This window comes from Nilaparvata lugens, chromosome 11, assembly GCF_014356525.2.
Source record: "Nilaparvata lugens isolate BPH chromosome 11, ASM1435652v1, whole genome shotgun sequence".
NCBI classification, from domain to species: Eukaryota; Metazoa; Arthropoda; class Insecta; order Hemiptera; family Delphacidae; genus Nilaparvata; species Nilaparvata lugens.
Genome location: NC_052514.1, coordinates 5,704,593 through 5,732,250, shown reverse-complemented (window position 1 = coordinate 5,732,250; position 27,658 = coordinate 5,704,593). Strand labels below are relative to the sequence as shown.

The window sequence follows — 27,658 nt, the reverse complement described above, 5'->3', positions numbered from 1 at the left end:
TTATGTCTGTTCTAAGAGTAAACATTTATTCAAATAAATTACATACTTGATTAACTTTTTTCCAAGTTAGTAGGTACCGGTACTGGTTTTATGATAATTTAATATTTGAACGGTGTGTGACTACTAAGAGTAAAATATTCATCTCAATAAATAGATTCTTATATTGATTCAATACTCATTAGGGTTATATTCCATAAATGATTACAATATCTTCCTTCAACAATTGAACAAATAATAAAATCTATCACTATTACATTATAGATATAATTATACTTACTTATGGAGTTTTCTTGTGGGATATAAAGTGCGTTCACTTCTCTTGGGTCGAATTCGGCACTAAAAAATGAGAAATTGTTTAGGCCTACTTCTTAATATAATCAAATATATACTCAAATTTGATGGTAATTCGTCAATCACAAGACAATCATCAATGAATTTCTTAGTTAATTCATTGTCAACTTCATTCAAAAATGGAAATATCATGTGTGTGTGATGTATAATTATTCTGGAATGATAACAAGTTATTTATTTTATAAAATATTTATATTAAAGGCTGATGAAGCTCCTCTTCGGGAGTGAAATGCATTCCTCAATACTCCAAGAATAGTAAATGATTTTTCAAATATTTACAAGTAACACAGTGTCTGAACTATAACAAAGTTGATATTGTGATTGTGGAATGTAATAAATAAATAATTATTTATTTCGTCAATCAGAAGACAATCATCATGAATGTATTGTCCTATACAGAGTTTACTGTCAATATTCAGTCCAAAAAACCAACAATGAGAAAATGTGTGTGATTTATTTTGAATTATCTATTATTTTTATTGATTATCAATTGAAAAAATGATGGACAAGCTTACCTTGTATAGTTGTTGATAGTGTACAATGTGGCATACATGTTCTTGTTAGCCATTTGTACAACTCGCAGAAAATTGTACATATGTTCATCCTCTGTTACAGTGAGCTGTAATGTGGAAATATCCATGTTTTATTTGAATGTTTCGTTCTCAATGTAACAGTAATCTAGATGTTGTTAAGTTGATATTGGAGATGCTATCGGATTAAGAGCTGAGAAGTTGATATTGTGATAATTATTCATATTGAATAAAAAAAACTTCTTAGTCTTTTTATTCAACTTGAACTTGACTCAACATTTCTTCCACAGCATTTTCACTGGAAATAACTTCAGTAAATATGCCTGAAGTGCATTTACTTCAGTGCATTTAGCATTAAACCGTGTATTTTTCAGTGAATTTTATGCCTAGTGCATTAATTTAACTTCAGTAATGCCTGAATGCCTTATCAAATGAAGATTTAGCTCGGACAAAGTACAAAGATATGTGGATAATATTATTGAAAATTTTAAAAATATATAAAATGAAATGAATGAAATTGAAATTTTAGTTTGATTTTTATTATTCATCATTTGCTTACAAATAATAGATAGTATATTGATAAAGGAATAATTTAATAGTACCTACACTTTTTCAAAACTCACTGGAAATAACTTCAGTCAATGCCTTTCTTCTTATCAAACAAAGTTTTAGCTGGGATAAAGAACAAAAATATGATTTTGGAAAAAAACCTTGAAGATGGCTTGAAAGCCGAAACTAGTTGTGTTTTATAAATGTTTTGGAAAAAAGGTACAGTAAAATCTCTCTTAACGGACACCTCCAAATAATGGACATCTCTCAATAATGGACAAATTTTTATTCCTCGCCATTTCTCCATAAGAGGCTTATACATCATTATCTCTAAATGGCGGACTCTCTCAATAACGGTTAATGGACACTTAAAAGAGACAAATTTGTGATATAACGCTTTGAACAAAAGAACATTTTCAACTGTGATAAGACTGGTCTATTTTAAGAGCTTTCAAAACTATGTGTTTGAATGGTAAAAATTGTAGTGGGGGAAAATTTCTAAAGAAAGATTAACAGTTCTGTTGACTGTAAACATGATAGGTGAATTTGAAGAGCCATTTATAATAGGGAAAGCTGCCAAACCAAGATGTTTCAAAGGGGTTGACATAGATCAATTGAATGTTCAATGGCATTCTTATAAACGAGCCATATCTTTCGATTTCGTAGAAAGATGAAGAGGCAAAATAGAAGGGTTTTGTCTATTTTTCTTGACAGTTCACCAAGCTAGCAAGGTCACCTTTTTAAATAATAATGGAAAATAAACACTATGACTTTTTCAAGGTCGGGGTTACCTTCTCCATATCAAAAAGTAGATGAACACTAGTTCCCAATAGCGGACAACTCTGTATAGCGGACATTTTACTATTCCCCAGAGGTGTCCGCTATTGGGAGATTTCACTGTATTATGAAATTATTTCTTCACTAATTAACAATTGAAGTAGCCCTTTCAAAATACTCTATCAGGTTGTATATTTATCAACTGTATTGTCCACCATTTCAACAAATGAATTTGATTTATTTATTTATTCATCAACGGTGAAAATAATTTATAATAACAGTCAAATTACTGATTCAATGGATTGAGTCAACAGCAAATAACTAATGAAACTTATTTACTCACATTCTCATAATACAGATCAATATCTTCCTTGTTCATGACCCATTCTGGAAATCCTATATTCCTCCTAATCACCTTTCCTTTTTCAATGATTGCCTTCTTTGTTTCAGCGTCAATCCACTGTGCATTACTCACGTAATAATAGAAGGATGATTGTATGTTGTCAATCATCTGATTCACCTGGAAATGAATATTGTATTTTTGAAGATTAAACGAATAGATTATCAAATGATAGAAATATAGATGAACGAGAAAGTTCAATATTATAATATAGTCTGCAAGTTGTATCAGAGCATTCATTCTCCTGCCCACTTTTTATATAGTGCTGAAACTTATAAAAGTAATATCGGGGACCGAGCTTCGCTCTGGAGTACAAAAGCATGAAAAATTTATTACGAAAGAAGAAATTGTAATAACATTCATACAGAAATGTTCTATCTAATCACAGTACATTGAGATTGCTTCCCAGAGGAATGCAAAAATTTCCTTCACAAAGGCCCAGTATCACAAAGCCGGTTAAATATTAATCCTGATCAACTTCACGTGAAACAAATCAGAGAAGACCATTTCAAAAAGATGGATCTACTGGAATTAATCAGGATTGAAAATAACCCGTTTTTTTGCAACCGGCACCAAGTACCTGATTGAATGATTACAAAAGTTCAACAGCTGAGTCATAATTTTGACACAGTCCCACACACATGAACTCGCTCACTCACTTCCATCACCAACAGACGACGAAATAATTATTATCAGCTGTTTTCCCAAGGATGAATAATAATTTTTATCCTTCTAATGTCCTTCAGCGAGTTTTCCCAAGAATGAGACCTAGTGCAATCGAATCTTTATAATTATTATAAACCTACTATGTTCTGAATTTCGTGAGAATCGTTAGAGCCGTTTTTGAGATCCGGTGAAATACAAACATATCAACATCTAAACATCTAAACATCCAAACATATAAACATTTAAACATATAAACATTTAAACATATGAACAAAAGTTGCTCATCTAATAGTATAGGATTATATTATGATTTTATTCTCATTCTATCGATCTAATGAATTCAATAAGCGAATAATTTATTGAATATCAATTTTTAAATATGCAATGTCCAGTTTCAATGGAGAATAAGAAAATCTTAGAAAATCAAAGACTCACCTCTTTTTTGGTTTTTTCAACTTGGGGATACTCATCAGCAGCTGCACTGGCTATTGCTATGTCCATAATTGACCAAATCGCGACTGCGCAATAGCTCTCTCTGTTATTGAAAAAAAAAATAGTAAAGGGGAAGAAATATGATTGACAAAATCTGTGGATAAATAATATTTTTAATTAAGGTATTATAATAATAAATCATCAGCTAAGCAGACAATATTGTATCCTGTGTAATGTAAGGTATTTTATTTTTGGGAGATAATCTTTTCAAATTCAACCTTCTGAATACAGTACTTGATTATGAATATCATATCTATCAAATTCACATGATAATGCATCAAAAATTCATGTTAATGAAAACTTTGGTGACTTTCTCAAAAATAATAAGTATTAGAAACCTATTGTATAATAATAAATTGATCATGATATCGTCACCTCAAAAGATCATCGACTTTTCAATGTTAAAATCATGTAATTAATAAACAAATAATTGATTTTCTATCTCTTTTCTGTATACGGCTACTTGTAATATAAATAGAAAGAAGAATAAAAATCTCAGTACCCTTTTTGAATTATTCTATCACAACATGTTTCAACATTGATTGTTTCACTTGAAAATGGCATCAATGTTGAAACATCTTGTGATAAAATATTTAAAAAGCGTACTGATATTCTTATTTTTCTTTTTATTTAAATTTTTGTCATTCATGATGGACGTAATGTTGTGGAACATGTCCAAATTGAACTGAAAGTGTCAGAACCTTCTTGTTATTCATTTTAATTATTAATAGTTTTCAATCCTAATTTGTTCATTTTATTTTTTTTTCTCTCAAATTTTAGTTGAGTGAGTTTTGAAGCCTTTTCATTTAACTGATCTCTGTAACTTAATTAATCTCAATAGAGCCCATAAGGTACAATTGCTCTGATTTTTCTCTTTCATTGTATAAACCTTTATTCCCCTATTTCTCATTTATTCTTTTTCAATTCTTATGTTATTAAATTATTTTCTTTAGATTAAAAGAAAATAGTGTAAAAATAAATAAATAAATTCAATTTTATTGTCAGCCAGCCAAAAAAGCACAAGACAAAGTCACACAAATATAACATGAAATAGTCACACATTAAGAGACACATTGTTACTGTTACATTGCTATTTAGATTACATTTCCAAATTTCCAAGAACAGCTTATCAACTCCTGACGGCTCTTTGCCATGGAGTATATGCCAGCGTGACTTTTGTATATTAATTGTATAAGTGTAATGCAATTACATTCAATATAGGAATTTATTTATTTTATTTCAATAGAAGAGTGAATAAATGAATATATTGATAAATAGATGAATTTATTAATGATAAATGAAAGAACAAATTATTGAAGAGTACATAATATTTAGTGTTGATTATATTATTTATTATTCAGAGGAAAGAAAAAAGATAAAATCGTTCACTTCCTCCATTTTCTCATTCAACAATTCTTCTATACTACTAACCTGGGTAGTGGGGAAGGCTCTCCCAAGGCTTCAGTCAAGAATATATTTCTCATAGTTCGCAAATCTTCATTAGCATAGGGTGTCAATGTGTATACTAACTCCCACCACATTCCCAAGGCTGTAAAAACAAGTATTTATCATTTAAACTTGTTCAAGGTTTATTCAAAAGTTTGTTTGGAGATTATTTGATGGAGTATGTCAATAAATTCGACAGAATAGGTAAATCATTTAAATGGAGGTTTTCAGAATAATTCTCATCACTCATAATCTGCCTCTTTACCCACGCACAAGCCTCTAGATCTCATGTGGGCATCACCCTCAGCAAATAAATATATATTATTACCTTTGATAATAATTCATAATCTATATGATATAGTAAAGGGAAGAATTTGCTTATAAACTCACGGGATAGGAAATCCACGAATCACTATCATCACGTCCTAACAATTACTTGGCTGATTAGCTTGAAATTTCGCATCGAGATTTTCAATTTACCAAGGATGGTTATAGGCCTAGTAGTCCAGTCACTATATACATTGGTGCATGCAATTTATATTGTAGTTATGATTTTTCAATATATTATTTGGGTACATAAGAGAAGCCCAGAACCAATTTCTTCATGCAAAATTTCCTAGTGCTAGATACAGAGTGGCCCAAAAACCTAGTATCTGCAAACCCTTTCATTGATAATCTCATCGAAGAATTTCAGTTTGAATTGGCTGTCTGTTCTTTCAAGTTGAATATGGTTGATTTTGTGTTGGTGGGAATATACCGTAGTCCATGCTCAAATAAAAGCATATTCCTTAATAAATTGGATGAACTACTCAGCTCACTCTCAAGAAATTATACTCGTGTATTGATCGCTGGTGACTTGAATATAGATGTTTTAGAGGCTACGACAGCCTCAGTTGAACTGAAGAACATTTTGAAGAGCTACGGTTTCTCTGCCATGGTGAACTTTCCAACTAGATTTTGCTCAACTCGACAATCAGCGCTTGATAATTTTCTTACAAATCTTCCACACAGAAATATAATTATAACTGGAATAGACACCTGTTTATCAGACCACGATGCTCAACTTCTAGAATATAAAAATGTAGAAGAGAAAAGGAAGAATGATAGTGTTATTAGAATTAAAACCCGAAGATTCTCCAAAACAGATGTAGAAAGATTTAAGAGTCTTCTCTCTTTAGAAAATTGGTTCAATGTATTTAATGCAAAGGTTGAAGATAAATATAATGAATTTCATACTACCTTGTATATTACTTTAACAAATCATTTCCTGTAGTGGACAAAATAAAAAGGATTGGAAGTGGAGTCAAGTGGATAACACCTGAACTGAGAGAGCTAAGAAAGGAAATAAGTAGTAAATGCTGTAGAGCCAGGATTGCAAATGATTTTGATTCACTTGATGACATCCGCAGAGAAAAACGTCAATACAGAGAAAAGTTAAGATCTGCAAAAGAAATGCATTTTAAATTGTTAATTGAAAATTCGAAAAATCCGACCAAATGTACATGGAATGTAGTGAATTCTTTAACTGGTAAAAATAATAAAACCGACCATGATTTAGAGATTGAGCATAATGGGAGACTCTACAAGAATCCAACAGATGTGTCAAAGCTGTTTAATGAATATTTCACAGATAATACTTTATTTCCTCAAGATACAAATACAGTCATCAATGTATTACAAGGAAGTAATGAATGCCGATTTCGCCCAAACCAAGTTGATGATGAAGAAAAGCTCAATATAATAGGATCATTTTTAAATCTCAGATCGTGTGGTTTTGATGAAGTTCCAATGTCCGTAATAAAAGAAGCTAAATTTTATCTGATGAAGCCCTTGGTCCATGTAGTAAACTCTTCATTTGTATCCGGAATCTACCCTGAACTTTTGAAAATAACTAAAGTAACGCCAATACACAAGAAAGGAGATAGGAACAAGCTCAGCAATTACAGACCGATCTCAGAGCCGTCAGTCTTTTCCAAAATATTTGAGAGAGCAATGAGTAATAGACTTATGGAACACCTGTCTAAATACAACTTGATTGACGAGGAACAGCATGGTTTTCAGCGCGGTAAATCAGTAATGACAGCAGCGGTCAGTAGTATTGAATGGATTCTTGAGCAGGTTGATGCAGGTCGGCGCACAGCATCAATTCTGATGGACCTCACCAAAGCTTTTGAGTCGGTGTCTCATATATACTTCTTCAGAAGCTGCATTCATGTGGGGTGACTGGTAGATATCTGCAGTGGATGCGTTCATATATTTCAAATAGAAGGCAGTTCGTGACAGTTAGAAGAAGAACTTATGATACCTTCAAATCAAGATTTCAACTTGAAATCTTCAAATCTGAACTTAGAAGGGTGACTCGAGGCGTTCCCCAGGGATCTATTTTAGGCCCTATCCTCTTCATTATCTACTTGAAAGACCTCCCTTCAGTTTTGAACCTACAAATACCTCGAAATTCACATGTGCAGCTGTGTATGTATGCTGATGACACTACGCTTAATGTAGCTGGTGACAACGAGGAAGAACTTGAAGAACGCACTAATTTAGGTCTGCTTCAGCTTGACAAATTCTTCAAGGATCATTGCTTGAGACTGAATCCAACTAAATGTGAGGCTATGAAGTTTTCAGCTGGAATTCGTGAGGATGAGGAGACTGAATTCACTGTTAATGGTCACGTACTTCAGGAAACCTCAAACTCAAAGTTCCTGGGTTTGACAATAGACCAACGATTGTCTTGGAAGTCACATGTGGATGGCATATTGAAGAAGCTGAACTCTGGCCTCTATTCACTCAGGGTATTGTCGAATTATTCAAGTCAGGCTACACTGAGAACCATCTACTTTGCAAACATTCATTCTCACCTAGCGTTTGGAGTAGGACTCTATGGAGGAACATCTCTTGAAAACTTGAAAAAATTATTCACAGTTCAGAAAAAAGCAGTCAGAATCATATTGAAGTTAGGTTTCAGAGAGTCTGTGAGAGAAAAATTCAAAAGCCTCAACATATTGACAATTTATGGACTGTACATAATGGAATGTATTCTGACATTGAAATTTAAAAATGAAGAATATGTACCCACCGGTATCATACACGCTCAAGGAGAACATATGCACTTCATCAGCACAGGAGACACTTCTTTGAAAAACGGCCATCATACATGGGAGCAAAGTTCTTCAACAAGCTGCCGATTGATGTCAGAGAGAAGGAGGGTGCAGACTTCAAGAGAGAACTGAAGAGATATTTAATTTCTATGAGCCTGTACTCAATTCAGGAGTATCTAAATTGAATTGTTGTTAATGTTGAAATTCTTTGACCTCTTTCACTGTGACGTTATTTATATTGTATTGATGCAATGATGAATAAAGAATTATTTGATTGATTGATTGATTGAGTATTTTCGAAAAACCTCGAATTGTATTGGAATCGAAAGTATTATTTATTGGAGTGAGTAGAGGGGGATAATTTTCACATCCTCACAAGATTTGGAAATTTTATCAGAAGTATTTCACAAGACATGCAGCTTTGAATATAGAAATTGGTCATTTTTTGTGTATTGGAATATGGGCTTGAGTACACTCAACAATGAATTTTCCATTTTTCGACCAAATGTGACTTATGATGCATGATTTTGAACCACCTTGACATTTATTTGCCATACAATAAATACATATTCAAAACATAATAAAAGAAAATACATAATTTTGTAATCAAAAGTATAAAATAAAAATCAAGCATAAATAATACCAAAATCATAATAAATTGGATACTTTTCAATGGTAATTTGGCATCACCAGCAAAAAGAATAATTAAGCCTTGCCCGCTGGTGAGAGTTGCAATCAGTTAGTTATGCTTGAAAAAATTTGTTACATTGGTTGTTTCCTAGTTTTATACAATAATAGAGAAAAAAAAAGAATCCACGCTTTAAAATATGTTTTTAAAAAATTAGATAATGCTTTCAATTAAAAAGAAATAGTTTTCTATTATCCAATTTTTTAGTATTTTGTAATAATGTTGTGTTAGAAGGAATTTGCAATAACGTCAAAGATACGCCCAAAATTGGCGTTTTTCCAGCGTTTTTTTAGCGTTTTCTCAGCTTTATCGAGAACAAATGAATAGAAAATGTTCAAATTTAGTACAGAAGCTCAGCTGGGGTGTAATAATGTTGTGTTGGAAGGAATTTGAAATAACGGAGAAGATACGCCCAAAATTAGCGGTTTTTTGCGTTTCCTCAGTTCTTTCATCAATTAATAGACAAAAAATGTTCAAATTTGGTACAGAGGTTTAGCTAGGGTATAAAAGTTTTGTGATGAGGTGACTTTAATATTTCATCAAAGATACGCCCAAAATCAGCGTTTTTTCAACGTTTTTCTCAACTTTTCTTCTCAGTACTTTGACTTTCTGATGGAATGAAGCATGCTCAAATGAAAAATGCAGGCGAGCGAAGCGAGCCTGCTCATCTCATTTTTGGACGATCCAGTCGGGCGTCCAGGGGGCGACACCCCTTGCCTAGACGGATATGGCGAGCGAAGCGAGCCTGACGGCTAGTATGATATATAATTCAAGAAAGCAACTCACCTATCTCGTAATCAGTATGATTGGCCAATATTTTCGATATTGATTTATAATAATCAATGCCATAAACATAGATTTCCTCCTCATCTAGGTCCACAGTTGTGTTTGCGTTATCAAAAGCTGTCTGCAAGTATTCACGCCAGTCTATCTGTCGTCATAGAAAAATGAACATGTGAAAATTGAAAAATTAAAGCACCCTTTTTTGAAAAACAAATTGCAATTGATTGATAATAGTAATGATTAGTTTCAGGTAAAATGTGAACATGATTTCCTCATGATCTAAACCTGCTCACAAATTATGAATAATTGGAAATATTCAAATTTGATTCAATTTTGTAGGTAGTTGCTGCTCCTTCTGTTAGTAGGCTATATAATACTTTTTTTTAAAGAAAATTTGTATTTAATTTGCAGTTGGAGGTGAAAAGATTCAAGATTCAAGATTTCTTTATTGCGGAAAACATTAAATTTGTACAAAATGAATAGCATCGTCATAAAATAAACATGATAATACAAAGTAGGTTATTTACATTCAAAGAAATAAAAATTCAAGACACAAGCATACAAACAGCACAAAATACCCTCAAATTAGAAACTCCTCTTTCCTATATGGACATATATTTGTATTTAAATAGTTTTTATGGCTTTAAAATTATTCACATCTAGCTCTTTTAAATGTTCAGGAAGCTTATTATAAGCTCTTATACCAAACTCCTTGAAGCAGTTCAATGTATTCGCATAATTGCACTGGTTAACTCTAAGAAATTCAGAATTTCTAGTGTAATGGTTGTGAACGTTGCTATTCACAGAAATACTTGCTAAATTAGTTCTTATATACATAAGACACTCAAGAATGTAAATAGATTGCTGGTACAGTCAGAATTTTGAATTTTTTTAATAAATCCGCACAATGAAACCGACTATTCACATTAGCAATGACCCTTACTGCCCGTATTTGTAACACCCGTATTTGGCAACCACACCATAATACAAATGAGAATGAAGATAAGCAAAATACACTGGGATTAAAACACTCTTATCAACAATTGACTTCAATCTAAAAGGTGAACATGAATTCATAATTGCAACTTGCTTACAAAAATAGATTTGATTGAATAAAGTATTCCTTTGATTTTATTTTGAAGGTTTATAAGCTTCATCATCTGTTAGTGTAGTAGGTACATTCTTTTTTGAAGAAAATTTGTAATTATTATAAGTTGAAGGTGGACTATTTTGTATGTATATATTAGCTTCATCATTTGTTAGTGTACCTAATATAGCATTTTTTGAAGAAAATTTGTAATTATTTCAAGTTGAAGGTGGACTAGTGATAATAACTTCATAATCTCAATTCGCTTACTGAGAAAAATATCAACAATACAAGAAATAAATTTAGTAAATAGAAAATATTCACCTTTGGTTCCAATTTGTAGGCAGTTGCAGCGGCGTCTGTGAGGTTCTGTAGTTCTGATAGGGACATTGAGTCAGGCTTCTCGATTTCTTCTCCCGATATGTTCTTATCAGTCAGTAGCTGCAATAGAATAATATCATTGAAATTATTATTCATTAAATTCACCAAATTATATCAACTTGAAAGATTCACATCATAACATAAATTAAAATGATTCTCTCAATGTAGGTATTTATCATTACATTAATGTTAGCAACATTGCTGGATATAGGTAGCAACTCTATTTGTATGAGATATGTTCGATAGCAAATGAAAATTTTGATTTGATTTCATCAATTTTTTTTCAGGATTTGAGATTGCAATGGAATATGCATATATGCTATAGCAATAATGGCAAAATCTGTGAAATATATTATTTGATATCTCTCTCTGAAACACTCAAAATAAGCAAATATTCACTAATTTCCAATTTTTGAACGTTGAAAAATCAATTTCCTAAATATGTTTGATATTATTAATATGCTTATTGAAGTATGCAAATGTCTACTGATCTGTATTGAAATTCTAGTGCTATCTTGAATATTTGAAGTATCTTTGGTTATATTATATGATTAACTATATTACATAATTATATGAATAATTATTAATATTATTATTCATTAATTACAGGTAGCCTATATGATTGTTATTTAATCCATCCATCTGTATTATACTGATTTGATTATGCAATAAAGTTCTGTATAAATTCCAAAATCACGTTAATTATAGTAAGGAATGTTTGAACTCGTGGCTAGAACACAAGATTTCTTTTTTTAGCTACGCCAATAATTTAAAAAAAAAAATATGCATGTATTTTCTCTTAACGCTATTGTTAATTGGTGAATAAATTCTATTTGATTTGAAAATATTTAGTTATTATTCAATACTTTTTTATTGAGCTTTTGACAATGTATAAGATCTTCCCAAAACCTGCAGGTTTTGTCATCATGACGACTCATAAACATGAGATATTCTTGTGTAAAAAAGTAACAGAAGAGATGGTGAAATTGAGACTAATCGCACTAGACAAGTAAGTTATGTGGAGAGTCGTGAATGCCTTATTGATTGTCTTTATAATGATTGTGTAGGCCTATATAGTGAGTGAACGTGCAGTGCTCGTAATGATTATCACCAATCAAATTTTCAAATAAAAATTTAAATCAAAATAGCCTGTTTTCATATGGTACCGTACAGACCTGGAAATTGGGAAGCACAACTAATTCAAGAGTATTCGTATTACTTCATGTCCAGTGCGTGTAGCCTCAAAATGTATGTGTTTAAAGTTTAAAACTGCTGAAAAATAATAACTTCTTCTGGACTAATATGTAATCAAAATACGGGAATGGAATAGTAAGGGCTATAAGTCTGTTTTTCCGTTTCCAATCATCTTCATGATTGAGTTGATGTTATCTTACTTAACATGATTAACTTAATCCTTTGATTAAGTTGTTTTGATATTAATTATTGTTGAGTAAATAAAGCTCAAGAGGATATAACTAATACTTTTGTCTCACCTTTTGTACATGTAATCCCATGTCCAATATCTTGTTGGTCACATTCTGAAACTCCTCGTCAGTTACAGTAACATTATTTTCAGTGTAAATGTATTTGACGACCATATTGATGTATCTCCTCCATGACTTTATGACATGAACGTCACCTCCTACCAACGCTTTCCTTAGTTTGTTTTCCACAGTTCTGTGTCTTGCGTTTCTTCCTTTATGACTGAAAAAAAGATTGCAGAACAATTAAAATTATTATCAAAAGAAGCAAAATAACAACACTAATTATTATAGAATGATGGTTAATTTCATCAAGTAGGAACACTGAATATGACAACTCCAATAATTATTACTCTGACTGACTGGCTGGCCGCTATGACTTCGTATTGAATGGGCGCTTCTATCCAGAGATTGTCAGTTTGGTGTAAGGGTAAGCATTCCTGATCGGCTTTGTTTATTACTCCTTAACTCCTTATTTTACTGTGATATTGTAGTTGAATCATTAAAATGTATATGAATTGAAGTTTTTATAATACAGATGGGAATAAATTGGAAGTTGCATTTGTTCAAATGCTAAATAATGAATAATTATTATCAAACGAAATTTCAATTAAATGCCCCCGATGTAAATCACCCCGATGACTTCTGCTACTATAAATATTGACAACAGGGTAAACAGCTAGATGGAAATTCGATGAGCGCTACTATACAAAAATTAATTCCCGGGCTATAAAATAATAAAATAATTTTTGAATAGTAGCGCTCATCGAATTTCCATCTAGCTGTTTACCCTGTTGTCAATATTTGCAGTAGCAGAAGTCTTCGGGGTGAATTACAGCATATAATTTGGATTTTCGTTTAATAATAATTATTAATTCATTAACATTTGAATAATTGCAATATCTCAGTAATTTCCATCTGGTGACAATTCTGAATATTGTTGAAACCCTAGTAATATTATCAAATCCATATGAATTATTATACAGGGTGATTTTTTAGTCCTGTTACCCAATTTTTGATTTAATTTATAAACGGAAATTTGGGTATTAATAAAAAAATAATATTTGTTATTTACAAAAGAAAATTGATATTTTATTACTCACATTTCTTTGTTACTTAAAATTATTACACCATATGCTCAAAATGTCCACCCATTGAGGTTATACACGCTCGGACTCTTTTCACCATATTAGCAGAAACCTTTTTCAGAGTTATATTGGAAATATTCGTGATTAAGTCTGTAATATTGGCTTTCAGTTCATCAATATTGTGAGGATTGTTTTTGAAGACCTCAGACTTAATGTAGCCCCACAAAAAGTAATCGATTTCTTAGCAAAATATTGTTTCAGAATGAAAACCCGTTGTTCTATGGTAAAATACATTCTGTTCATAACACGACCGGAATCATCACAAAATGTTACACAGCTTAAGGATAATAAACTCGCACTGCCTTGTGTATACTGAGTGAGTAGGGCTACCAACTTCGTGCAACAAAACAAAATTTCCCTTTATTAGGGAAAAATTACCATGTATTAAAAATAGGGTAACATGACTAAAAAATCACCCTGTACTTTTCCTATTCAGAAAGAAAGAAGAATATGAACATATTTAAGGATTTTTTTGTGTAGTTGAGAAGTTGATATTGTGGTGATTATTCATATTGAATAAAAAGACTAAGAAATTGTTAAAAACCACAGATTTCATTGAAAGTTAGAAAGACCGGTTTCGGTTGTTACACCATTGTCAATCTGACATGAGTTTATCAGATATTGACAATGGTGTAACAACCGAAACCGGTATTTCTAACTTTCAATAAAATCTGTGGTTTTTGACAATTTCTTAGTATTTTTATTCAATATTTTAGGACTGTTATAAGCTGGAAAAGAGAATATAAAATGTTGGGCGACTTGATTACTGATTCAACTAATATAATTATCACAAGTGGAGATTTGAGAAAATAAACTATTATCAAGTTGGAATGAGTATCGGTAAGTTGTTGTCAGTTTTACATTTTATCATCTTATATTGAGAGATATCTCAATATATATCATCTCCACCTTAATATTGAGAAATTTCATCACATTTTTTTGTGTCATCACGTGATGTCCACGTTATAATGACAGTGGAGAAAGATAGGAGAACAGCATTTTCTATTTGAGGTTGAATTATTTCTCTATAATTATGATTAGTAATCTCTCAGCCTATCGCTGATTTAGTGTAATATGTTAGTGGCCTACCTAAGTAGCAGAGTGTATAGGCTACTAATGAAATTCATCTTAGAAGGAAAATATTGAGCTCTGTTCAATTTTTTAAGGCTGTGCAAAGGCTGAAAATTAACTTTCTCCTGGTAATATTTTCCAAACTTTTTTCGATTTGTACCGTATATCATCAAGCTATCAAAATGAAAAAGATTTCTCAGGAAAATATTTTTTTCCGACCACTACATTTTGAGTTATGAGCGCCTAAAGTTTAAATTTTTGGGACAGAACATTTCAAATCCGGTAAGAGATAAATCCATGAAATTTAAAGGATACATTTTTCATGGTATTGTCGATTGAATAAAATTTTTGAGAAAGTTATTCAATTTTCTAAAAATGACCAAAAATAGCTTCTTGTTGAGTTATTTTTGGTAAATTGAATAACTTTCTCAAAAATTTATATTCTCAGAAAATTTTTGTTTTATTCAATCGACAATACCATGGAAAATGTATCCTCTGAATTTCATGGATTCATCTTTTACCGAATTTGAAATATTCCGTTCCAAAAATTCAAACTTCAGGCGCGCTCATAACTCAAAAAGTAGTGATCGAAAAAAAATGTTTTCCTGAGAAAACTTTTTCATTTTGATAGCTTGATGATATACGGTAAATAAATAAATGAGTTTATTTGTTTAAAGCGTTAGCTCATACAAAGAGTTGCTTTTACATGAACAATATTTCAACTTTTTACAATCATGCTTTTTAAATAATTGCATACCATATCAATAGATAACACATCAATAGATAATAATACTATATTATTTCATTTTAACGGTCTCCAACAAATTTTAAATTTTTACGTGCTATTGAAATAATTGCATAACACATCGATAGATAACACATCAATACATAATAATACTAATGTTTCATTTTAATTGTCTATAACAAATTTTAAATTTTTACATGCTATTAAAATAATTGCATAACACACCGATAGATAACACATCAATAAAACTATCCATAACAATATGACGATAAAACAAAATTAGTGCAACAAAACAGTCCTAATAACAATAGAAGTGACTACAAAAACAAACAATTGAATATCTGGCATTTCAACTTAAATCTTCAACCTGTTGTGTCCATTATTAATTCTCTAATTCTAACCGCACTTCGTGTATAGCTATATAAATTTTTAATTTTCTCTATGCTAAAATTTGACAATAGTAACATTAATTGGTCTTCGACATTGACTACATTTTTAATATATTTGTAAGTATATTGCCTCCTTGTGTCTGCATACGGTACAAATCGAAAAAAGTTTGGAAAAAATTACCAGTAGAAAGTTAATTTTCAGCCTTTGCACAGCCTTAAAAAAATTGAGCAGAGCTGAATATTTTCCTTCTAAGATGAATTTAATTAGTAGCCTATACACTCTGCTACCTCAGGTAGGAGCTCTGATATCTGCTACCTAGGTATAAGATTTGATAGCTTGATAGTATACAAATCGAAAAACTTTGAAAAATATCACCAGTAGAATGTTTATTTTTAGCCTTTGCACAGCCTTTAATTGAGTGAATCAATATTACCTGGGCAGCATAGACTTGCTCTCAGGCACAGCCACTGTGATCTTGTTGTTGGTTCTGTTGAATACGTCAGCATAGACACCAGCATGCAGGAAGAGATCTTTGGTGGTGCTGACCTTGGCCAGGGCTATCATGCGGCTGATGCTTACGTCACTGTAGTAACTCGACTCGTTCACAGAGGGAACTAGAGTCAGCCCGATTTCTTCCAGGATGTCGCTCAGGGGTTGCAGACCCAGTTCTTCTAGGGTTTCTGTGGATGGAAACCAAAATTATTGATAAAATTGCAGATTGAATGCCATGTGAGATAAGTGAGAATGAGTTGTTGCCTATTACAAGTTTGACCAGTTTTATTTATTTATTCATTTAATTATTTATTTATTTATTTATTTATTTATTTATTTATTTATTTATTATTTATTTATTTATTTATTTATTATTTATTTATTTATTTATTTATTTATTTATTTATTTATTTATTTATTATTTATTTATTTATTTATTATTTATTTATTTATTTATTTATTTATTTATCTATATATTTATTTATTTATCTATTTATTTATTTATTATTTATTCATTTATTTATTTATTTATTTATTCATTTATTTTTTTTATTTATTTATTATCTATTTATTTATATTTATTTGTTTATTATATATTTATTTATTTATTCATTTCCAACAGTATACACCAATTTCAAAAGAATACAAAAATAACAAGATGAATATAAATATGAGATACATAACATAAAGTCAAATAAGTAACTTAACAATCATTCAGAAGTATAACAACTTATAACAGTAATATGAATGAAATGTACAAATATGCATTAGAAACTATCAGCGCAAATTCAACAACTAGAAGCAATTGCAGTTCTTCTAGGGTTTCTGTTGATAGAAACCATATCTTTTAAAATTAAATGTCATAGGACCAAAATTATTGTTCAAATTGCAAATTGAATGTCATAGGAGATGAAAGTTTTATTAGGCTACATGCTTGAGTGAGATTTAGGGAGATTCAAATTCAAATTCAATTTATTTCCAGAATAGTATATTTCGCACCTAGAGCAGAAAATTATATTTTTCCTGCTCCAAATCGGTTTTCAAGTCCAAGGCCTTAGGCCGAGGACTAGAAAAGATTGAGAGCTGGAAAAACATTTTTGCCCGTGGTGCGAACAATATTTTTCGCCACACTACAGGTATTGCTGACAAATTAAAGAATACTCGTTTAGTTATCATACCTATCTCTCGATTTTAGTGGTAGAAGATTTGCAGTCAGGATTTCAGATTCTTTTAAAATTTCACTTGGAATATCACGGGCAATGTCATCTTCAAGCATTTTTGAAAATTCGGAATGCGCTAATCAACAATAAATAATTGAATAAAAATGGTTGCAAAGCAAATGCTGAATTAGTTCGATTCGAAACTCGAACTGAAACAATTGCAACTTCAGATGAAGAATGTTGACACTTGCCCAATCTAGCGGATGACTTATTAACTACGGATTTCCATGTTAGCGGCTAGAAAGAGTATGTTTTCCGGTCTAGGCTGGAAAGAAACCCTTTTCTGACGTCAGACGAGAGTCATCTGCGAACAAGGTCGTTCAGATCTAAGTAGAACTTGGAAAACAGCTTCTTTCTGTGCAGTGTGGCGAAAAGTAAATTTTACAATATATTCCCTGAAAATTACTCCCTCTAATATGGAACAAGTCCGTGTTTAAAGGAGGAGCAATACAACAATAGGCTCAATACAAGAAAGAAAAAGTTGACTTTCTACTGCTGTAGTTTACAAGCATAATCTATTCAAACATATTTACATACAAGTTAAAGAAAATAAAACATTCAGCATTAGATAATCCACACTATAAAATTGAATGAAAAAATAGGGTACCTACCCAAAATTTTTTTGTACCTTCAGCAGTCTATAATATTAAAGTAATCTCAAAGTAATATCATGGTTAGCTTATGGAACCATAAAGCTTAACAGATGAAATATAATATATAATTTTGTATTTCATTTCAGAATTTAAGATAGTTCATAATTAGTTCATAATAGTTCAGACAAGATAGTTCATAATTATTATTTAACGAAAATCCGAATTAAATGTTGTAAATCACCAGATTGAAATTACTGAGATATTGCAATTATTCAAATGCTAATGAATTACTAATTATTATTAAACGAAAATCCAAATTGAATGCTGTAATCTACCCCGAAGACTTCTGCAACTGCAAATATTGACAACAGGGTAAACAGCTACCAGTAGAAAATTAATTTGGATTTTTGTTCAATAATGATATTAATAATTCATTAGCATTTGAATAAATGGAATATATAAGTAATTTCAATCTGAAGTGTAGTTCAGTTGATGTACCTCAATAGTACAAGGTAATATCTCAATAATTATTGTACAAGGAAATTCAAGTAGCCTGCTAAAATTGTGTTAACTTATTAATAATGAGGCTACTGAATATTATTATAATTTACTCACCAGTATCAAGACACGCTCTGTACATAGTCCTTGATTGATGGACAGCTTCTGGTTCTGAGTCTGAGTCATTTTTCTGGAGAAAATCTAGAAAAAATATTATAAAAGCAATAATTATTATTAAAGGAAATTCCAATAAAATGTTGTAAATCACCCCGAAGACTTCTGCTACTGCAAATATTGACAACAGGGTAAACAGCTAGATGGCAATTCGATTACGCATTGCAAACCTCTTTTCATCAAGCTTAGAATTAAGTGTTTACCCTGTATTTTTATATTTCAATGTTTATTGTGAGTAGAAACCAATGTTATATCCTTTTCTAGTCATTCTGAAATTCATTCCCACAATACTAGAAGTGGATTGAACGTGAGAAATGAATATTATCGGTAGAAATCCAGTCATGTGAGTTTTAGGGCTTGTGAAATTAGATTCTTTGACCCTTGTACTACCAACGTTTTTCACATACACAAAATACCAAGTGAGGTAACTGGGTTACCCCAACAAGATTTCTGTTTTATGTAATCATTCTTTTTCTGTCAATTCATTGATCAAATGCATTACTAAAGCTATTAATATAATTAAAAAATAAATTTATTTTGTTGAAAAATATGTTTTCAATCAAAAACTGACAGGACAACAAAATTGAGCATTCCATCATATTGTTGTAGGGGAAATGTTGTCAAATAATTAAATTATGGTTATAGAGAAGCAATTTTGTTAATTTAGATTCAAAGTTATCATTATAAATCATGATTGGCAAAAAAATAAGAACATTAAATTGATATCTGATGTATTCCGATGATGCATGAAATATACCAAAAATTTTCATGACATGGAATACCAAGTGGGGTAATAGAGTTACCCCCAGGATAAATCTGCTTATAATTTCAAAAATAAGAGGAATGAAATGATTTTATGATAAAAAATAGCTAAAGTGATATGTTTTTAACAAGTACTCAACGTTTCAATGGAATACTTCAACATTATCTACAAAAAATAGACAAAATGTGGTTGGGGTAGTCCAATTACCCCGCTTGGTAGTAGAAGAGTACCAATTACCATTGAAAATAAGAGACTTGTCTGTGAGAGATTTTAAATTAAGAATTGAAGATTTTCTTATTAGAAACTGCTTTTTCAATGTGAATGAATAATTTATAGATATTATGATGATATTTGTGATCTTATGTAGATACATGTATAACAATGACTCTGTGATTTTTATTTATTTATCATTTACAATCAGCTTAAGGACAAAGAAACAGACTACAGTCCAAAAACTTCTTTTCATCCCAATTTTATGAAATAAATTTTTCAAATAATAAAGGTTATGTGCGACTTTCCAATTTTTCACTAATTTTATGACGTGGTCTGAACTTGTTTCATACTTGTCGTTGGCAATAAATGGATTTGATTTGAATGAATGAATAAATAGTTACATGTGATGGCAGAAATAGCACGATCACTTCTTTCGGTGAACCAGTCTGTGTTGACACTGGTCTGAGGAATTGGATGCTCCTGATGCCAATTCCCACACACAAATCGGAAGAAGTCATCGCAGGGATGTGTGCTTTTGTCCATTGATGAGAGTAGACTGGAAGCTGCAATCAAAATTTCAATTTAATTAATTGTAAGCATCTAATGAATTTAAGATGAATCAATCTAATGAAGTAGATAGAGTGCTAACTGATTTATTTTCTTATATTTATTGCAATAATACTACTTCGAAAGTTTTATTTATCGTACCATATAATATAACTTTGAAAATATCATATTCAGAATAAGGTGAACTCATAGAGAGAACATAGTGTTACGGATTTTCTCTCTACAAAACTAGTTCTTGTTCTAGTGAGGTCTATGTTTTAGCTCGGATCTTCTTTTGTCAGTCTGTATATGTAACGCGATTACGGCCAAACGCGTTGATAGAATTTGATGAGATTTGGCAGGAATATCCCTTTTTCAACTCCGCATCGATGTATGAACAAGGTTTATTGAAATTTTGCATTTCAAGGATAATATGAAAAGAAAAGGAAATTCCTCTATACTCTATCTGATATTACTATATATCATCCACTTTGATCAATCAGACTATAGAATTATTCATAATCAATCAGCTGACAAGTGGATTATTCATTGCATGCATTACACAGATGTCTGGTCATGTCTATTTCTATAAGGTAGGATTTCAATATTTTTTATGATGCGTGACCATCAGTATCAATATTCTCACATTTGTAAAGCAAACTCAATAGGTGATTGGAAATAAATTAAAAAATGATTAAATAATCTGAATGCTGAAGAAATTATAATATTGTTGATTGAAAATAATCAATTTTTAAATAGTTGAGAAATATTTTTATCAGATGGAAAGTTTATCACGGAACTGGATAAATATTATCATATGGGTTACAAATTCAAACGTGAACTGGGTTTATTAACATATAAGTGAGTTTTTGATCTTGGAGAAAAAAATAACAGTTTTCAAGAGTAAATTATAATTCAACTGTGAATTGTGATTCAACTGATCCAACTAGAACAGGTGACATCAGATACTTGTGGATGAGAAAACTGCGTGAGGTTTATGTTCACAGAACTAATAGTGAGTTATTAAACTACAGAATGAGCTGACACCACTTGAAGTTATAATTGCACTTTATATTGTACTACAAATCAATAGATGAAAGAATTGACACGCTAAAACACAGATAATCAACTCTACTACAGGCAATAATTCAATCAACTAACAAGTATTCAGATAGTCGATATGGAGATTAATTACTTTATAGAACACAGTCTCTAATATTTACTAGTTCATTAACACAGTATTAAATACTATGTCTTTATATTATACAGGACTCTGTATAAGGTAACAGGTATAGGTACCTCAAGGTATAAGGTATAACGTATAAGGTATTATAAGGTAAGGTATCAGGTAGGTAACCAGGACTCTTTATTTGCGTAACATGTGTGAATATTCAATAACAATAACATAATTTTCCTTATGCTATATTTTCTCCATGGTGAAATATAGTACACAATATACAACATTATTTATTTGGGCTCATTTCCAAATGTGAAGTTTCAAATATAATATGAAAATTCATAATTACCTGAATGTATGCACTGGGCACTTAGACATAGACTGCCAATTTGATCCTTGAGTTTGAAATCTGGAAAATAATTTTGAAATTTAGTTGGTTGAAATGTGAATCGTAAATAAATGTGTAGAAATATGAAATATTTTAATGATTTTATAAGTTGATTCACTTGGAATAATGTTATCCATTCAATTTACTATACTGTTATATTATTTCAATTCAAATTACACTCGATCCTCAAGGAGGAATAGATAGGCTTAAACCTATACCTAGAACTTTTCATTGGTATTTATAAAATTCGTATTTATTCAATTTTTCATGCCACTAATTATTTTTAACTTTATTTTTCCTACCAATATTGATTATTCGACTTAAACATGCAATGGTTTTTTTCAACTGAGTTTTATTAGGATAAATCAGGTTTTCTTATGATATCTTTATACAATAATATTAATTATTAGTATATGTCATTAACCACAATTTTAAGCCTACACTAGGATTTCGAACAAAATAATCATGCTATGGATTTATCAAAAAAAAAAAAAAATGGATGAATCCTACATTTAAAAAACATGAGAGAAATCAAGAAATATTGAATGAAAAAGACTAAGAAATTGTCAAAAAAACCACTGATTTATTGATAATTAGAAAGACCGGTTTCGGTTATTACACCATTGTCAATCTCTGATAAACAGTTTATCAGATAAATCAGTGGTTTTTTGACAATTTCTTAGTCTTTTTCATTCAATATGAATAATTACCACAATATCAACTTCTCAACTACACAAAAAATCAAGAAATATTGGAATTGGATTACTCACAATATACAGTTACAAAGATGAGTATGGAAGCTACTATTGCTAAGAGAATGATGGAGACTGTCAATGAACATTCTATTCTTCTTCTGGTAGGTCTCCTTTGTAAACTGGAAAAATTAAAAAAACAGAATTATGTATTTGGCAATAATAAGAAATATAATATGCTCAATATGAGGAAGATTTCAATTAGTTATTTGCTTGTCCAATGAAATTCAATTATATTGAACCATTTATCACAATCAGGTAACCCGTGCTCTGCAAGGGTCTAATTAAAAAACTTGACAAACTGAGAACTTGACCTACTGAATTGGAAATAAGCCTATAACCATCCTCGGTAAATTAAGAATTTATGTGCAAAATTTTGAGTTAATCAGTCGTACAGACTTGATGATGCATCATTCGTGAATTTCCTATCTCCTAAGCCAAATTTTTCCTGTATTATAATATCATAGAAAATCAGTATAATGTGTGCAGCTTATAATATATTAAGATCTCAACAGTAGGCTAAACATTCAATAGCAAAAATTGTGGAGATTAAATCAACGCAAGAACTATATATTTTAATGATTATTTACTGTACCAGGAATAATTCCTCATGCATTTCCCAAAGGATAGACGAGCCACTCTGAAAAACATTTTTGATGTAGATAATGTAACTCCTATAACCACTGATCTATGTTCAATAGGAGTCATCATAGCGTAAAACACTCATTTCATTCAAATTATCACATTTTTGATTCATTAATGCACAACACCACTATAAGATCAAGTTAGAATTACATCAAAACAGAATCAATGAAAGGATTAATACGGGGAAATTATCAGTGTTGAACAACGCTTAGAACCACAATCCATGTCCTAATACCGCTGAATTTTTGGAGGAACTGATTTTCCGGTGAAGAAAACTGAATAGGCCTACACACTATGCAAAACTTTTTTGGAACTGACATGTCTTGATTTTTATCAGTGGTTCCTTACTGATAAAAAGGGCTTAAATGACAAGCTGACTAGAATTTCACCTATTTCTTTCCTTTTTTTCTTCAAATTCAAACGTTCTTCCTTATCTACAATTTATTCTATTTCTCTTCGTCTTTTCTCCTCTTCTTCCTGCCTCACCTCCTCCTTCTCCTTCTCCTTCTTCTTCTTCTCCTCCTACTCCTCTTCCTCCACCTCCTCCACCTCCTCCTCCTTCACCACTTTCTTCTACTTCACATCCTCCTTCCAACCACCTCCTTTATCACTGGTGACTTTTCACTTCGTTAAGCTTTCAATACATTATCTTTTCAATTATTTTCCCTGATAGAGTAGCCTGCTAACGTTAATTTATGGGGGGACCAATTAAGACTGTCAAAACGGCTTGCGTCCACGATTATGTGAGTAAAAAGCTGATTTTCCAAGAAGTCCAGTTGGCAATTATTCATGAAAAGTTAATTTTGTGCCGTGTGCGCTCAGATATAGATTGAATTTTATCTTGCTGGGCACAAATTAATTGCAGGTCTACGGATGGGAAAATTCTCCATTTTCGAAAGTAAAGTGGTTTGTTATATGATTATTATGAATGATTATCACTAAAGTTTGATTTGTTATAATTGAATAACAATTTAGTATTGATAGAATTTCAGGTGTATTCTCATTCCTATTCTGTATCTATAACAAATATGTTCTACTCTTTGTTTCTAGAAGTTATCTACTCATCTACATATTTATTCTCTGTTCTGAATACGTTAATTTTCTCATTTGTTTCCATTATAATGTAGTGGTAGTATGCAATGGGTCTTGCAAGACCTGGCTATACATTGTCATTTGTGTTGAAGAATCAATAAAGAATAATATTTAGAGCTTATTGTGGGAAGAGCAAAATAATGAGAAATCGTTTGGAATTCATTCAATCTTATTAAAAAAGTATAACATTGTTTGGATCCACCAATTTCTGTCCAATATTGAATTACTATTAACTCATTTTTCAAATATTTTCATGAATCAACTAATTCTTCAGAGCTTAATATTGTGAGAAAAATGCTCTTTATGAGGTGAAACAAAACTTAGATGTTCTCTCTACTTTCTCTACTCTACTAACTTACTCAATATCTCTTTTCTGTATAGGGCTACTTGTGATATAAATAATATATAAAGAAAAATAAAAATTTCAGTACGAAATTTGTTCTTGCATGTTGTGATAAAATAATTCAAAAAGGGCATTGAGATTTTTATTTTAAACTTACTCAATTTTTAACCTCCAATTTGAATTTCAATACTCACTATGCTTTCTTTGTTGAGACCTCTACCAACTGCTGTTCACTTTGTGTGGTGCTCCATATAGAACTGGTTGAAGTTGGCAGTTGCCCTAGAAAAATATTTTCAATTTTAAAAAACTGGTAAAATATGTTGCATATCAATAGTTTTTCACTAATGGAATAAAACTAGAATTTTTAAAAACACTTATAAAGTGAAAATGCACTTACTATTGGTAGTGACGGTCAGTGTCTGACAGTCTCAATGATGACCCACATCACCAGACTGTCAGACAGTCTAGTCTGACAGACTGACAGACTGATAAATAAATAATAAACATATAAAAAATAAAAATAAAAAAAATAAAAATAAAGACTGTGGGTCTGATGATGACCCAAACCAGGTCGAAACCATTGTCACTACCAATAGCAAGTGCATTCTCACTTCATAAGTGTTTTAAAAAAATCAACTGGCAAACTTCAGGTAAATAATCTTAGCCAACAAGAACTAACGATAAAAATAATAATTAATTTCATGTGAAAAGAATATTAAATCAGAGTGTGTTTGGAGAATCTTCAATTTTCTACGAATTTGTCAAATTATAGGCTACTAAATTTCAGAAAAGTGTTATCATAACCCTGTTTCGTACATTTAAAATTTTATCTAATCTGAGAGAGAAATGGTACCAGAGGTTTCCTTAGTTTTTCTCTCCCAGTTAGTGCTTTCTTGTAAAAATAATAAACACATTGATGTGTCTTTACAGTGGACGTGAAGCAGCGTTTACACCAAAGTTATTAACAAAATGTTTATTTCTCCGTCCTTATAATAAGATTGAACATAACTCATTATTCAATTCAATTCAATTCAATTCAATTAATTTTTTCCTTCTGAATACAATTCAAAGCAGTTACATAGAATCTTAAGCAATAAAGTTTATACAATTCAAGAAACGATATAATATACTTACTAAAATCAAACAACAAAATATAGAACTATACTAAACAATAAAAGTCTTGAGCTATCACAATTTTATTCTTGTATAAAATTCTTGTATCAGATAGGAAAGAGCTTACATAGGCAACAAAGCAATACCTACCACTACATCGTAGGTAAGTAATAGTAGGTATTAAACAAAGGCCTGTGGCATCATACACATATGATGTGCATATGTGTTTGAAAAGCTCCGTGTAATCTAACAGAATCTATAAGGACGGAAAAATAAACATTTTGTTGATAAATTTGGTGTAAAAGCAGCTTAAGTTTCAACTCAGTGAATTGTGTTGACAATAATAAGATTAAAATTAAAATAACTGCAATTTCAACAATCCTACTTATAAAATATATACTTTGTAATAATGTAATACCCAATAATATGATACCTATATCCCATTCTATTTTCTAATGAATATTATAATATTCATAATTGATAAGCGCACAGTGAGTCAATGAACTCTGCAACCATTTATCACATCCCTGTAAACTGTTGAAGCAATACCTAATTATCACATCTTGTCAAGTTTCACGACATTTCAGACACTTTGTGAGGAGTAATTTATTTTCAAAGAGAAATTATATTGTCGCTGATAAGTTCCAATTATTTGTAATGAAGTTCACTTTCACTTACAGCTAATTATTGTTTGACGTAGGTAGTATTTACCAATATTTGATTGAGTAATATAATTTTTCTTTGTTATATAATGTTATATAATTATTATTGACTGGCTGGTAGCCCGTGCTTCGCAATGGGTCTTATCAAATTCTTGACAAACTGGAAGCTTGACTTAATGAGATCTTGAATGATTGAAAAGACGCCATATAACCATCCTCGGTAAATTAAGAATCTATATGCAAAATTTCAAGTATTAATCAGTTGAGTAGTTGAGACGTGATGATGCGTCATTAGTGAATTTCCTATCCCGTACTTGTATATGCCAATTCTTTCCTCTATTATAATATTCTCTCTTATATTATAGATGAACAATTAACAATGAATGATATTATTATTGATGATGATTCCTGGCTAATACACCATTGGCCTACCTTGCTTATTGGGTGCAAACTCTATTGATGCCATGAAGATCTTTCAAAATTTTTTATTTTTCAAACGAAAATCAAAGAATGGAAGTTGGAGCTAGGTATGCATGGGGATGTTATTGTCGATTCCAGTAGTTTCAAAAATGATGATGCATTATTCAAGGTAGGTTGTCGCTCTTGTCCACCTGGAAAAAATGAAATAAGTTCAATAAAACTATGATAAATCCGTCGAATTTCAGTGTTTTTTTGAACATCCAAATGTGAATTTATTTATATATTTATTCAATTATACGCAATATATTCAAATATCAGCTCCAGGCTTTCTAATAAAAGTTGTGTAATCAGAAATCAGCAATGAATTCTCTCGTTTACAACAAATTTTACGAAACAATTGAAATATACATTAGAAATCAACTGGAGACGTAGATAATATAATTATATAGGAATGTCATTTTATAAAAAATCATACAACAAT

General features: G+C 30.8%; 1 protein-coding gene across 1 annotated transcript; it reads right to left on the bottom strand.

Moving 5' to 3' along the window:
- LOC111046127 (EEF1AKMT4-ECE2 readthrough transcript protein-like) lies at positions 1-27,362 on the bottom strand. The gene is made up of 16 exons (XM_039438180.1): positions 27,190-27,362; positions 25,177-25,261; positions 22,921-23,024; positions 22,112-22,171; positions 20,441-20,602; positions 19,007-19,090; positions 16,520-16,766; positions 12,745-12,955; positions 11,195-11,311; positions 9,787-9,931; positions 5,197-5,314; positions 3,709-3,808; positions 2,551-2,727; positions 867-970; positions 278-336; positions 1-11 (listed from the first exon to the last, which is right to left on the bottom strand). The coding sequence occupies exons 1-16, from the start codon at positions 27,221-27,223 to the stop codon at positions 1-3; spliced, it is 1,818 nt and encodes a 605-aa protein (XP_039294114.1). The 5' UTR covers positions 27,224-27,362.
- Positions 27,363-27,658: the final 296 nt, after the last annotated feature.